General features: G+C 47.9%; 5 protein-coding genes across 5 annotated transcripts; 1 reads left to right on the top strand and 4 right to left on the bottom strand.

The window, feature by feature from the left end:
- Positions 1-1,500: 1,500 nt before the first annotated feature.
- Positions 1,501-3,216, bottom strand: GLAREA_08978 (uncharacterized protein; the record flags this gene model as incomplete). The annotated part of the gene is made up of 2 exons (XM_008077939.1): positions 1,501-2,786; positions 2,847-3,216. The coding sequence occupies 2 exons, from the start codon at positions 3,214-3,216 to the stop codon at positions 1,501-1,503; spliced, it is 1,656 nt and encodes a 551-aa protein (XP_008076130.1).
- A 3,863-nt stretch (positions 3,217-7,079) lies between these two features.
- On the bottom strand, positions 7,080-8,989 carry GLAREA_08977 (HAD-like protein; the record flags this gene model as incomplete). Its single annotated transcript, XM_008077938.1, has 10 exons — positions 7,080-7,130; positions 7,192-7,308; positions 7,422-7,564; positions 7,613-7,673; positions 7,724-7,863; positions 7,922-8,046; positions 8,096-8,410; positions 8,466-8,584; positions 8,644-8,834; positions 8,890-8,989. 10 exons carry the CDS (start codon positions 8,987-8,989, stop codon positions 7,080-7,082), a joined length of 1,362 nt encoding a protein of 453 aa, XP_008076129.1.
- Positions 8,990-9,882: 893 nt separating this feature from the next.
- Positions 9,883-11,574, bottom strand: GLAREA_08976 (uncharacterized protein; the record flags this gene model as incomplete). Its single annotated transcript, XM_008077937.1, has 1 exon — positions 9,883-11,574. One exon carries the CDS (start codon positions 11,572-11,574, stop codon positions 9,883-9,885), a length of 1,692 nt encoding a protein of 563 aa, XP_008076128.1.
- A 477-nt stretch (positions 11,575-12,051) lies between these two features.
- GLAREA_08975 (uncharacterized protein) lies at positions 12,052-12,823 on the top strand (the record flags this gene model as incomplete). The annotated part of the gene is made up of 2 exons (XM_008077936.1): positions 12,052-12,422; positions 12,475-12,823. 2 exons carry the CDS (start codon positions 12,052-12,054, stop codon positions 12,821-12,823), a joined length of 720 nt encoding a protein of 239 aa, XP_008076127.1.
- A 269-nt stretch (positions 12,824-13,092) lies between these two features.
- On the bottom strand, positions 13,093-13,930 carry GLAREA_08974 (uncharacterized protein; the record flags this gene model as incomplete). The annotated part of the gene is made up of 2 exons (XM_008077935.1): positions 13,093-13,815; positions 13,865-13,930. The coding sequence occupies 2 exons, from the start codon at positions 13,928-13,930 to the stop codon at positions 13,093-13,095; spliced, it is 789 nt and encodes a 262-aa protein (XP_008076126.1).
- Positions 13,931-13,937: the final 7 nt, after the last annotated feature.

Raw genomic sequence — 13,937 nt, 5'->3', positions numbered from 1 at the left:
AGAATTACTTCACATACAATTTTCGAAGTCTACTTCGAAATCAATTTTCCCACTCCACCAAAGAAATGATTCGTCATCCGTTTCCCTCCCAACACCCAGAGATTCCAACCCTAAACCCACACACATCAAACAAACGCACAGGCCCGAAGCGGACATCTCCATCTCCATCTCCATTTCCATCCCCCCAATACCCACTCATCGACCCCGAAAATTCTCCGTGCTTTCACTCTATCCCCATCTTCTCTCTCTCAAACCCCTCTATCGCAACACCGCCCAAGAACCTTCCTCGCAGTAGCACAGTCATAGCCCGTTTCAACAAACAGGAGCGAGACCAGAAAGTAAGTAAACGGAACATGACTCAGGGAGACAAAGGCAAAGGGGAAAAAGGTTTAAGTGCTTGCAGTAGTGTGGTTTCGAGAAAGCGTGAGGACGCGCGTGTCGTAATGGGCAAAGTGTGCGCCATGTCACGCGTTCGGAGAGTTTGTGCTCTGACGGTTGGGGGAAGCTAGAGGGAGAAGGCTTGGAAGGCTTGAAAGGCTGAATTGTTGGATTTTGCGTCGAGGTGTGTGTGTATGTGTGAGAGGTACGTAAGGGCTAAAGTGATGGTGGTAGAATCTGATACCGTAATGTAGAATTCGTTTGTATTTATGGAATTGCATCACAGTGGAAAAGACAAGATTAAATGTTTTAATGTGATTTTTTTGATTCTTCCATCTACACATAGCATATCCGTCCAACCTTGACCTAGGACACAGCTCATGCCATCAATGCCCCCTCATTGGATACCTCATTCCTCTTCACAAATCAGACTGCGCTCTCCCAGTCAAACACAAGCAATAGCCAGTGTGAAGGTAATAGCCGCCATAGGAACTCCCTCTACGCGCCTCGCTCGCAAATGCTCCCTCGATGAATTACATGCGCCATGAAGCAGATGCCATGAACCGTAGATAACGCACACCTTTTTGCCTGCCGAACCCATTCCTAAACAAACAGTGACAATTGCTTGTTCAGATTTCCTTGTAGTGACCCCACCATTTCGCTTTCGCGTTCTAAAAGTTGCAACCCGGCCAATTCTAATTATGACCAGCTTTTTTGAACCTCCCAACCAATGACATACAATGAAATCGTGTGCTAAAGCACGGTACAATATAGACTTTATAATTAAACACAAAGAACAATTAACTAAGAGAGAGACAATATGAAAAAGCAGCGCTCAGAAGAATACTGAGATGCCAAGTGCTAACGAGCGTGATGTAAGGGTATAAGTTAATAAACAAGGCCGATGGCGCCGGGAAGCTATGCTCAGAAACAAGAGCTCTTCCGTAGAATGTGAATGTCGTCGTAAAAAGGGCGTGGTTTGAAGTAGTATATAATGCTGTACAGGTACTCGTCCACACCAGTACAATTAGGTAATGTCGAGAGAGATAGGTAATTCTTATATATAGTTGCAGACGATATTCGTGATGGGTTCGTTAATCGTGTGTGATAGGTGGGGAGGCCTCAAGCACGACCCAGGCCACCTGGAAATTTCTGGGCAAAGAACTTGAGAATTTTGTTCTTCTTGGTTGGAGTTCGTTGAAGTTGAGCAGCGACTTGTACCATAGGTCCAACAATGTCTTCGTCTCCCATCTCGGGAAATTTCCCTTCGCATCTCGGATCGTTGAGAGATGGAATGATAGTCATTGTGTTGTTGCTTGAGTCGTCGCCAAATGTGGTGTGCTTCAAAGTTGCGAAGACATCACCACCATTTGCGATCATTTTCGCCAAGGTGATATCATTGTTCTTCCTCCATGTGGACATAACAGAAGCCCATTTTTCTTCTGTTAATTTGTACATTTTCGAAGTACCACCATAATGCTTTAGTGTCCTTGTCTGATGCTTCAAATAGTTGTTCCTTGCCAGCGTCCAGTTCGCTTGCAGCTGGCGACAAGCCTCTAGATCGGTCGCATCCGGGAGATAAGGCTCTGGGTAGATACAGAAATTCGCATGGCCAAGTTTATCAGACCATTCATCGTTGACATCAGCGATGTGGATTGGTGGAATTTCGGAGGATGGGATGAGATGGGTTGGCCGGCTTGTCGAGGTACGATGGAACGACGAAACCGATGGTCTAGTACTAAGAGGTGGCGAAGGGATGCCCGCTAGTTGTGGAGTGGTAATGGCATCAATTGGTGTCAGCGTGCCGGATGCCCATGGATCGTTGACTTCGGCTACCGACGGTGACTGTAATGGTGATTGCAAGTGTACCTCTTTCGTATTGGAGAGCATGTCAGTCATGAGAGGTGGGAGAAGCGGCGTGGTCGCAAAGTTCTCCTCACGTGCTGCAATGTCGCCGTTTGCTTTCTCAATATCGATCGGGGAGGCGGTCACTGAGTCATCGTTGGCCTCGAGCAGACTTGCAGTTGGCGTGGGTGGCATTTGAGGCTCGAAGGCTTTTTCGGCCGCTGGTCGCGTCGAGGCCGAGATGGATGATGATCGACTGGAATCCGCTCTAGACGAAGTCATGTCTCTTAGTCCGTCTGATGCGACGGAGTTTGCGGAACTCGTTCCTCTCTTTAATCGCCATTTTCGCGAGAAAGACGGGAATCTATGATTGATACGATCTGTCAGATTCGAGAGAGAAGTCTCGTTCGCTCTTCGCTTTTTGAAGCGAGGGCTCAGCGCATACTCTCCATCGCTGAAGAAGCCATCGGCAAGGTCGAAATCAAAAGTCTGTTGAGTCGACAGCTGTTCGGAGCTCTGGGCGGCCATGGAAGGTTCGCGGTGCAAACATTCTTGGTTGTCGCCTGCGATTAATGTTAGCGATGAACTTGTTGACTGTCACGGGTGCAGAGATTGAGACTTACAGAGACAGTTGTAGAGGTCGTCAGCATCGTCGTCGTCGAACATATCAAAATCCTCGTCGCGCTCCTGTGGCTCCTCTTGTACATCCGGCAATGAGCGTTTGCTCGATTTGGAAGCCGTGAACGTCGGCGATTGCGGGCTGTCTGTTACGGACGCGTGAAAAGACGAGTCGATTGACGATGCAGAGCTTGGGTATCTCAAGTGTCCTGATCTGGAAAAGGTGGGCGTGACCGGCGAAGGTACCTCGGAGGCCGTCGATGTTTGCGAAAACGAGGACGACGAGAGGTCCAATTCGGCGTCCAAGATGCTCTCTCTTCTCCTCCGCTCCTCTACCAGTTTTGGTAGCAACAACGGCTTAAGCTTTGGAGACATTGTGCTATCCTCTGCTGCTCACTTCCCCGGCGTCGTGTGTGTTTGTTGTGTCGTTGGGTAAGCTTTTTTGTTGCGGTGTTTACCTCAGGCTAATATGTTGCAATTGGCGACATGGTGGTGATGTGAAGGTGTTTTTCTGGGCGGGGTGATGTTGATATGAGAGAATTGCTTCTTCGCAGCGGCTGTGGAAGGACGTGTTACGTGGTCGGATTCTGGTGGAATAAGGTTGTGGTATGGAGGTAGTGATCGTGAAGATGCGAGCAGGTCGGTACACGTCGCTATTCCATGTGGGTGTTGCTTTGAGGCATGCGCGAGGCAGTGGTGGGTGGATGGTTGATTTTTCGTCGAGCTTAGCGGTGGTACGGAGCACCACCGGTCCACCAGCGACAACCCTGACTTGCGAGAGGAGCTGGCGGAATCCAATCACGACGGGGGAGCGGGGGACCTATGAGCCTATCTCCACTGCGATGTCAACCGTTTGGAAGGCGCCGTCGTTGGTGTTTGTTAGTCGAGGTTCCAGAACGCGGGCCCTGAGCGAGCATGGAGGGAGCCCGCCCTGATTACATCAACACGCACGCTCGGAAAGAGTTTCCGCTGGAGCTCGTCTTGCGTCTGCTGCCTGTTTAGGTCTACGGCGACGGAGGTTCGTGGGCCCAAATTGCCCAAGCCGAGCAAAGCCAGAGCGAGCATGGGGAACCACGGAGGGGATCCAAACGGTGCGAACAGGAACCCAGGGTTCGACTGCCAGACCCTTGCAGGAGCGAGCCCGAAGGTGGTTCTCCCGAACCCCCATGGCTGCGAGGGCTGCGAGGTCGAGCGAGAATCGAACAAAGCGGCAGGGAGATACACACTGGTTATTTACCGAGACATGGCAGCTATTCTTAAGGTACCCTGTACTCCTACAGAGTAACGGGTGGTGGCTTCTGAGTTGCTGCAGACGTCGATTAGACACCAGATAGTAGACGTCACCTGGGCAGTAGACAATGTAGTTTGATTGACAATGTCATCACTCCAGCTAACTACTTCGAAGTATACCTTGTTGAACAGCTCCCTCGCGCCAGCAACAGAATCATTGTTTGTTGTTTTCCACCGATCTGTGCCCTGCCCTGCCCTATTCCGTGCCCTGTCTCCTCCACCCCGAGGTCAACGCTCTTGGAGCCGGCCATGGGGGAGAGAGGCAAGGATCACACTGGATGGCCGTGGCAGGGACGCAAAACTGATGGGCTCGTCGGGGCAGTCGCCAAGTAAACAAGACCAGAACAAGAAACTTTCGAATCCCACCAGCCTGAGCCTGCCCTGCCCTGCCTCGGCGAACATGACTGGGACTGGCTGCTGAAGTCGGCCACCCATCACCCAGCACACCCCCATCACACAGTGACAGTGACATCCGGAGCACACGCTGTCACGGTCCCGTGGTGCGGTCTCTTCAGTGTTCCAGCGCTTGCCAGACGACGGAGAGCAGTGGTGGAGGGCAGTGGTGCCAGCATCAAGCCAAAGGTGGTATTCGTTGTCATCTCCTCGTGACCATCATCACCGTCGTGTGAAGCCAGCCAGTGTGAAGTGCGAGCGAACGAAATCAGACGACGAATTCAATGTCACGGGAATCAGTCGCCTGCCAATAGGAAACTGCGCAGAACCCGTTGTGGTGTGAGACAAACCTTCATGACCAGCGGCGGGTACCTGCGCCTTCACACCCTCAACTTGCCAATGCCATGATGTTGAGCGGGAGGTGTGTGTGGTGTGCGTGTGTGTATACGTAGATTGAACGAGCAGAGAGGGAGCTCCCGGCCGCGCAACAGTCAAACTTTGATCACTTCTCAGAATCTGATCTTGCGAGGCAGCGAGGCGGCCAAGCACACCAAAAACAACCCCGGACGAAAAACAAAAACAAAAACAAAACCGTGAAGTCAGTTTTTTCCTTGGGCCTGCTTTTTCAAACATTTCTGAGCACCGTGTGGCACATCCCCTCCAACTTCCGGCGAGTACCACGCAGAAGTCTGCAAATTGCCTTGCTTCTGAGGACTGGAAGAAAAGGGCGGCGTCCATGTGCAAGAAAGCGAAGAGTTTCTCCTTCTCACAAGCCAGCGTCGTTGGTTGGATGATGCTGCTTTCGCTAGAAGCAAAAAGAATTATATGTCGGAATTCTGATTCGTGGAGAAGAGTTTGCTCTGCTGTCAGCCTGTCAGCCTGTCAGGGCCAGGAACAAGAACAAGAACAGAACCCCTCTCCCTGGCAAACAGCCAAACTCCGTTGGCCAACGCACTGCACACCCTCTCACCATCAGCCAAAGGAGGTGAGGGCTCCAATAATAATATATTATTCGGTTGCCGTTCTGTCATTCGTGCAGTCATCACCTCGTACGTGTTTTTCAGGCCTCAATATTCATCCGACGTCAGAGGCATGTTGACCTGTTGTGCCCGTCTTCCTCGCAGTCTGCAATTGTTGGCTGGCGTGCGCTGCTGGTGGTAAATCCCATGTGGCCGAAATAACCTTAATGGATGCATTTGGTGCATTATGGTTCGGTAGTGTTACTGAACGGCGCAAAGCCTGGCTGAACATGGCACGAAGAACCACGAGGGGAGGCGAGCAACCATCGGTACTGATTGTGAGTCGCCTGCCCACAAAGTACTCGTCTAACCGAACGAACTCGGCGACAAAACAGAATAATTCTCGACATACTTTGGTAATCTTGGATCACCTCCAAGTAGTGAGAATAACGTCTGGCGGCCGCTGTCGAAGGACATTAGACTCCGAGTTCCCGACCAAGATCGGCGATAGTCCAAACACTATCTTTCACTAATTTTTCAAGTCAATCCTAATTCCCTTTCTAGACCGGTCGAACTTGAATCATTATTCCGCGGTGCTGTTAATCGTTTGAGATTCGGTGGTTTCCCAATGTCAGCGGAGCATGGCGTTCCACATCGAGCACTTGGATAAAGTCGCATATGTTGTTACCATTATTTGATAAGCCGAGAACTAACCAGGCGCTTTGCAAAAAGACCGTCCCAGCCAATAGTCACTCACCTGATAGACAAAAATTGTTAAATATGTTCTGGCGACGTTAACACGTCAAAGCAAAAAAAAGTGCACCGACGCATCCATTCAACGTGGTCGTCGCTGATGGACCTCGGAAGGATTTCATAATGTCCAGCCTACCAGTGAGAATAGCATGTGCTGTCAGTTGTGTTGATTGTCGGTTGCGCCATACATGCCCAAAACGTTAGTTCAACAGTTTCGCATGTCATTAGTTTGCAAACGGCTCGTTAAAGGCGTGCTAATGAAAGACGTTTCATTAGATGGTGCCTATATAGCTTTAACTTGTATTGACAATAGTCGCGACGATTGTGTACTACGCCCAAATGAGTCAATAGCCCATAGCTTATGTAATTATACTGATTCTTCTCATATCACGGTTAGAAGTCTTCATGATTCTCTTTTGTGACGATCGCCGGCCTGGGCACCATACTTGCGAGCATGCAATATAAGCCCAATGCCAATTTTGCAGATCAACGACCCAGCAGAGTGTGCCTACCGCAGGCTCAATGCGAGAAGATGTTGTACCTGTTGATAACTGTCAAAAACTTTGTGTAGCCGCAAATTAGAGCAGACGTCCTATCATGTCCCCTTCGTGTAAGGGATTACACTAGCTCCTAAAAAAACGCGAAGTTGAGTGCCGCTTTGTGTGAAAGAATTATCGAAACATTGAGGTGGCTCTTTTGTAGCAACATGTACGAAAGGTCAACTTCGCAAAACGATGAGACATGAGATGAGGTGTAATGATTGGTGGCGTATTTCACTTCTGCAGTGGCTGTGGATATGTGATGCGGTTGTTAGTCGATGCACAACATTGATTTAAGACAACCTCAAGTCCAGTACTGCATCCACAAATTCCTTTCAGACTCTTTGCCCTCAAACTGAGTACGGGCACGAGGTTAGCGAGTCCATAAAGTCCGGAGGTTTGAAGTCTTGAATTACCTTGAAGGAAACCTCAGTTATGTCTTCAAACCCTTCCGCAATTTTTGGTGGCTGATATCTTGAAGAATATCCTCGAAAGGCTACGCTAGGGAGCATACTGCGCTTCTCGGGGTTCATCTGTACAACTATCAATATAGATCCTCACATGTCAACATATTCTATGTGACAAGGCTAGTCTTGCAGAAGACCTCCTCGGGGTCCAAATTCACTGGTTGAGAACTGTCACATACATTACTGTTTAAGGCACGAACAGCATCATTGTGTTCACATATTTCTGCTGCGGCTGTGAAATGTACACAACGGACCGGCACGGAACGTTTCGCAGCAAGCTCTATCCACCTTCGTCTGACTTCAGAGTCTGCATTGGTGTTGTCTGATAAGCAAATTAGCATGTGGAGGGCCTTGCTAGGCAAATACGCACCAACAGCCACTGATTTTCCCTCAATCAAGTATTGCTCAGCGACCTTCAGACACCTTTCTCGCTTCTCAAGCATTAGAACAATCTGGTCAAGTTGTGTAATGTAGCACCTACTGTTTTTAGAATGTCTTGGTTTACTCTTTCGTATCCGAGAGGTTGCAAATTGTGCCAGTAAAAGGTAGATTTACCAGCCCCGGGACTTCCAACGAAGACGACAAGATCTTGTGGGCTATTTCTTGAAAAAGGCGCAATCACTAGAAGACGATAAGTCATGGTTCCCGTCAAGCAGTCAGACGTTACACGGTGACGAACCTTCAGCCGCAGTGTTGGGCAAGAACTCGGAAGGCTCAAACGTACGAGAAAATGCTCTCGGGACTTCATCAAGGAAAAACTCCTCAGGAGTATAGAATTTGAGGCCGATATTCCCTGCAAAATTGCTCTTTTGTGTCAATACAGGATTTGTACAATGAAGGAATGAGACAATACCGATCTGAACAGGAAAAGTCCTTTGCTTTCCCCGCTTCCGCGTGACGTCCAGCAGCATCACCAACGAAAATCGAATGTTCCAAATCAAGGTCATCAGAGGAAATTTTACAATCATCGAGTAACTCTGTCCACATCCCCATTCTCGGCTTACGATAGATATCCTTTTCAGTTGCTGCATAGATGATGATTGGCATGTCCAGCTGATTCAAGACTGCAGAAGCTTTGTCCTTGAAAGTGTTTAACCGTTTTCCAGAGCCTTTCGGATCTGTCTTCAATGAGAGGCCTGCTTGATTACTGACCACAGCAATTAAGTACCTAACACATTACCATTTCTCAGTTTCACTTGCAGCTCTAAGAGGATGCAACGTACCCTTCTTCGGTGTATAGTTGTCGAAGCTTACCAGGGACAGAAGGATGCCACCATTTCCAATCATTGCTTTCCGAGCTGTAGCTTTTCTTTCCCGACACTGTTGTGATGAGTGTTGAATCCTACAAACAGCACGAAATCAGAAGTCATCAGGAAACAGTTCAGGATCATTTTCACGCACGAAATCAAATGCTGCTATTCTCTTCTTCTTCTTCTGATTCAATCCTGGGAGTGTCGGTGAAGTATCTGTTGGCACATGTTTCCCCACCAGCAAGGTATTTGGCAGCTGGTCAGAATAGGCTCGCTCTTGCCACTTGAGTTTTTCTGGGGCCTTCTGAGACGAAGGAGTGAAGAATGAAGCTATTGCACTCTCTGTAAAGGCAGTTATGTCTTGCGATCTACAACAAATCGCAGTCGGAATACTTACTAGTTGTGCTTGACTGCAGTTTGCGGCGTGACGGTGGAGGTGAGACACGAGAGCTCAGGGTGGTTCGTTTCCGCTTGCCCCCACCCGGCGAAGTACTCATCCTCAAGATAGAGAGTCTAAGTTGTCTTTGAATTAATTGAGCCAGGTTTGGACGATGTCAACGAAAGATAACTACCGTATCCAGTGAATGAAGTTGGCCTCGTCGCGAGGTCACAGACCACGCTAAGGCGCGCAGTCACGTGTTATCCATCCGTTCTGTTTTCTCTTTAAAAATATCCTTATCATAAACAAGTGGATTGGTCCAGCGCCTAACTAGATTCTGAGATTAAGAATAGCACCGAGAATTTACAACTAATAGGAGTTGACAACTCTAATTCGCAAGCAGCTCTCCATTCCTTCCATTGACCAGATACTGCAACAACTGAGATAAAATATATGAATTCCTGTAGTTGACTCAATAATTTATTTAATTGACCTATCTTGTTTAAGAAAGACTGAGCTCACGATTGCATTTAACCATATCTCGATTTTCTTCTGTCGTGTTTCATAAAGGGCCACTGTACTATTCAGACCATGCCCGTGCCTCACGAGAAATGTCAGTCAAGCATGTCAATTCCGTTTAAAGGTTCAGTATGGAAGATGTTCCCTCAACCGCCATGAATCTCACATGTGAAGACCGCTCAGCTCGAGGGCTAGTTCAACCAAATTTAATAAATGACAGAGTCATGGCGCTGGCATATTTGCGTAAATGGCATTACTTCTGTCCATGTCTTCTCAGACAAGGTAGGATTAATGATAGCTTGCAGGTTCAAAGCGATTAACCAAGAGTTTATGGTACCTACGTACTTTCAAGCATAGGAACTAAATGCAGGAGCGAGCAAGAGAAGTCGTCCAAAATGATTGATCTTGGTCGAGATGACAAATGTACATTTTTATTATAGCACACTGAACTACCTCTTCATACACATACAATAATCTACATGTTTGAATGTTCTACGCACCTAGTATCCACGAATCATGTCGATCAATAGTCTCTCTTTCTTTGATGAGCCTTTTCAAATGCTCCATAACAAAGGATATTTCCATCTCATTAGGCTGCCATCGAATTCTGATTTCTTTCCATGCCATGAGAGTTCTGTCCTCCCCCGAACACTTCGAAAAAGCTCTCAACGCCCAGGCCGCCATCCAACGTGAGACATGTAGGTTTGACTGCTGTTCATCTAGGATAGAAAGAAAAGCCGACCAGACCTTTTCTAAGCGAGCTGATGTCCAGTCGGTGTACCGAATGCCACCATGAATAGCAAAGCCTTTGAATAGGGCAAGAAACATAGCGCCGTGAACGGGAAGCCCGTAAAATTTCATTTCTTCCAGCAACATGGCAACTTTACCAAGCTCCCCAGCTTGAATTGAATAGTGATTGACTAGAATCCGGTAGGTATGGAGATCGGGCGCAACAATGGACCTCTTTTGAAAACTTTCCTTCAAAGTGGGATTGTCTTTACCGATGATCGCCATTCGTTTCAAAGATCGAGTGATAGCTCGCTGCGAAAGGTAATCCTTCGGAGGCAGCCGCGGAACAGCTTGATCATTATGCATCCGCTTCATCCGCTCGTATGTGTTCTCTGCGGCATTGGTTTCATACGAGGAGATGAGGGCTGCTATCATCGCATTCAACACGACAGTGTCAACGATCTCACCAGCCTCGACCAACTGGTTATATGCCGCGCGTGCACCATCTCCATTCCTCTGCAGGCCATAGTAATGAATCAAGCTTACATGATGGAAGCGAGTGTAACGAATCCCTCGTTTTCCCATCTCTTTATAGATCATCTCCGCCAGGGCAAACTTGCCGGCTTTACACGCGACATCGAAAAGAATGTTAAAAGTAACATCACTGGCCGGTACACCAGCGACTTGTTCCATTTCTTGCCACATGTATAAGGCTGCCTCAACCTCGACCTCTGTAGATTTCACCACGTATCGTGCTGCAAAAGATATGGCGCTGTTCCATTCGATAGTCGTCAAAGGTATTGCGGCATTCTTCATGTCATCAACAACCGACAGATATCTCAGCATAGAGTTTTCATCCTTTTTCTCGATAGTGTATAAGCGTCGGAGAAATTCATGTCTCAGCTTTGGAGCTAGATAAGTAGCTCTTTGGCCTGGAAGCTCTCTATATTTTTGATATATCAAGTCAGGATCTGACTCCTTATTGCGAATCAGCGACTGTAACTCCTTAAGTTTGGTCGTGTGTGTGGACTTGGTTGGCCGAACGTAATTCGGGGGCGGCCATTCATCCTCCACCTGACCAGCTGTCGTTGAAGTTGCTGTTTGTTGTGACTGGTCTAGGACTGGAAGCTCAACCAAAGGCAATTCGATCGCATGTGAATTTCCTGCGTACTGGTCTACCAACTGCAAAAGCTCTTCCTTTGTCCGGGTTGACTGGCTGTCCCAATAATCTTCGTCATTATCATAATTGCTCTGCTTCACCACCACTTGTGTTGAATGCTGTCGTCGAAAGGTAAGGGGGTTTAAATGGGCTTTCCTAGCTGAAATATGTAATCGACGACAGGAAAAGGGATTGTTCGGGGCCTGAGACTTTGTGTTGTGTTTATTACAAAGACCCGCGGTCGCAAGAGACTTGATAAACCATTGTTCTAGCGAAGGTGTCGAAGTCGAAACCATTTTCATATGAGTTGGCGTTGTATAACCAGAGCGTACAAAGGTCAGCTTCGAAGTAGACTCAGAAGGGTATAAGAATAAGAGCACCTGTCGATGTGCTATCTTCGAGACGAGAGTTCCGGCCGTCGAGGGGGGGAAGCTGCAAAAGAAGGACATGAGCCGCCTAACATTGTGAAATCCTGGTCACTGTCCCCGCAGACACATTTGTGAGGACCCTTCCAACTGTCCTGGCCCGCGATAACTGCGCAATAGGGAGATGCTGATAACAAGGTGCAATTGAGTTGTCTTGAAATTCTCCAGTACCTGTCGCCAAGGTGTCTAACGGATCAAAGTTAATGCATCCGTTAGAAGAGACCCCTGTCAAAATGTTTTGGCAACGGACGACCTCCCAAAGACCTCATCGCAAAGCAACATCAAATTTTGTGGTAGGAATGCGAACTTTTGTTAGTAAAGCAAGCTGATATCTGTATTATAGTCACCATGCGCGGGCGGAATCTAAAACCCTCGAGGGTCTACCAGACAGCTTCGGCATTATTAGCTTCAAATAGCATACCACAACCACCAGTTTGGTACCAAACGATAGGAGCGATTCCACCGGGTGAAATTTTGACACGGTCCCAAGCTCCGCAGCATAGAGAAATACGACTGAGTAAAAAGGTCCGGAAACCCAGCAAGTCTTTCCGACCACAACAGATAGTCTATGAGGAGGATTTGTTGAGAAAACAATTCTATAATGATCATCCTTGGGAACTGGCGAGGCCGAGGATTCTTCTAGAGAATGACGGAAGAGACGGACAGAATTGCAATTGGGCGAACATAAGGCAGCCGGGGAGACCACTCAATGGTGAAAGGTAGGACTGTTATGACTGTGACACTAGGGTTCGCAAGACTGATTACTCTTAGTGTTGTGCAAAGGCAACTTTGGCTTATGAATGAAGGACAGAGGCAGAAAGACGAAGCATACGACATTGCCCGGAAAGAGTTCTATGCTTTGCGACACGAGGAAGAGGTGGAGCGACGAGTCGCAAAGGAGGAAGCTTTGTGGACAGGGGCTCATTTTGGAAAGGGTGCATTGGATGTTGGAATGGGATTGGAAGACAAGACATATGACGAATGGCTGGAGTGGGCAAAAACCAACGTCGCGGACCAAGCCATGACCCGAGAGGCTGCCTATACGAGTATTCCAGAAGCAGCTGAGATCGATTTAGGTCTGGATGGGGAGGAACAAACAGAACTCCCAGCTGCCGCTTGAAAATTTTTCTATTCGGCGGCCACAGGATTGTAAAAAAAATTGTACTCATAATACGCTTCTAGACTTGTCATTGGGGGATATCAACGAGTGTGCCCCTCCAACGAAAACGCGATCCAACAGCAGAGAACGATCACAACGAACGAAATCTATAGTTTTGGATGCTTGCAACGGCGGCAAAGCACTGCTGGAGGCCGCCATGAAATAGCCATTGCATCTCGTTGGAGCATATATGCTTGTTATACATTTCTCGCACATCAATAATCCTCTCACTATTCAACTAGAAATCCTGGCCATTCCACTCTGTTCCTCCCTGACCCGTTGATTGATTTGGCTAGTACTTCCCACTGTACTATGAACTTTTCACATATCCCAAGCTTCAGTAGTATCTTCCCACTCAGGCTCAGGGTAACCACCCGGGCCCAGCTCTCGACGTAAATAATCCTCAATTTCGAAACCGGTACTAGCCCGAGAATCTTCAAGAGAATAGCCGCGAAGATGAATATAACAGCCGTTGCGGGGCCATTAGTTACTATGATATCTGGAAACTCGCCTGGTGAGACCTTCGAATCCCTTGCGGTCGTATAGAGAGCTTTCAAGCATCCAAGTAAGCACCAGAGAGAAGAGGCGGGGGCGGTGATGAGAGATTGATGGATTTTCCTCGCACGAGGGACTATTTTTATATCCCACATACCAAAACTTGCATCATCTTGACCCTCAAGAGTGACAAGCGACGTGTTTGTAGAACTACAATTGGATTGAATTCGCTTCTCGATCTCCAAGGCTTTGCCCGACGAGAAGTTATCACCAGACGAGACGATGTAGGTTCTATGCTTGCATCGTTTGGGATCTATGTCTCTGATAAGAGACATCATCTCAGCGGTGTGACCACCTGAACCAAGTACAATGACCATATGAAATGGCGAAGCGGGCTTCCCTTTGAGCTGGGTCACATTTGAGCGTCGAATATGTCGCAGGACATATAAAACTCGCAACTGTCCTAAGTCTTAGCAGTACTCTATTCTTTTTTAGTGGAGTACTTACAGTAAGTGTGGTCAAAATCATCAAAGACCCTGCAATGATCAATTGTAGGACTGCAATATGGGCCATCTTGATT

Source organism: Glarea lozoyensis (genome assembly GCF_000409485.1).
Source record: "Glarea lozoyensis ATCC 20868 chromosome Unknown GLAREA1, whole genome shotgun sequence".
In the NCBI taxonomy this organism is placed as follows: Eukaryota; Fungi; Ascomycota; class Leotiomycetes; order Helotiales; family Helotiaceae; genus Glarea; species Glarea lozoyensis.
Note: the sequence above shows the minus strand (reverse complement) of the source record. Positions and strands in the feature narration are given on the sequence as shown.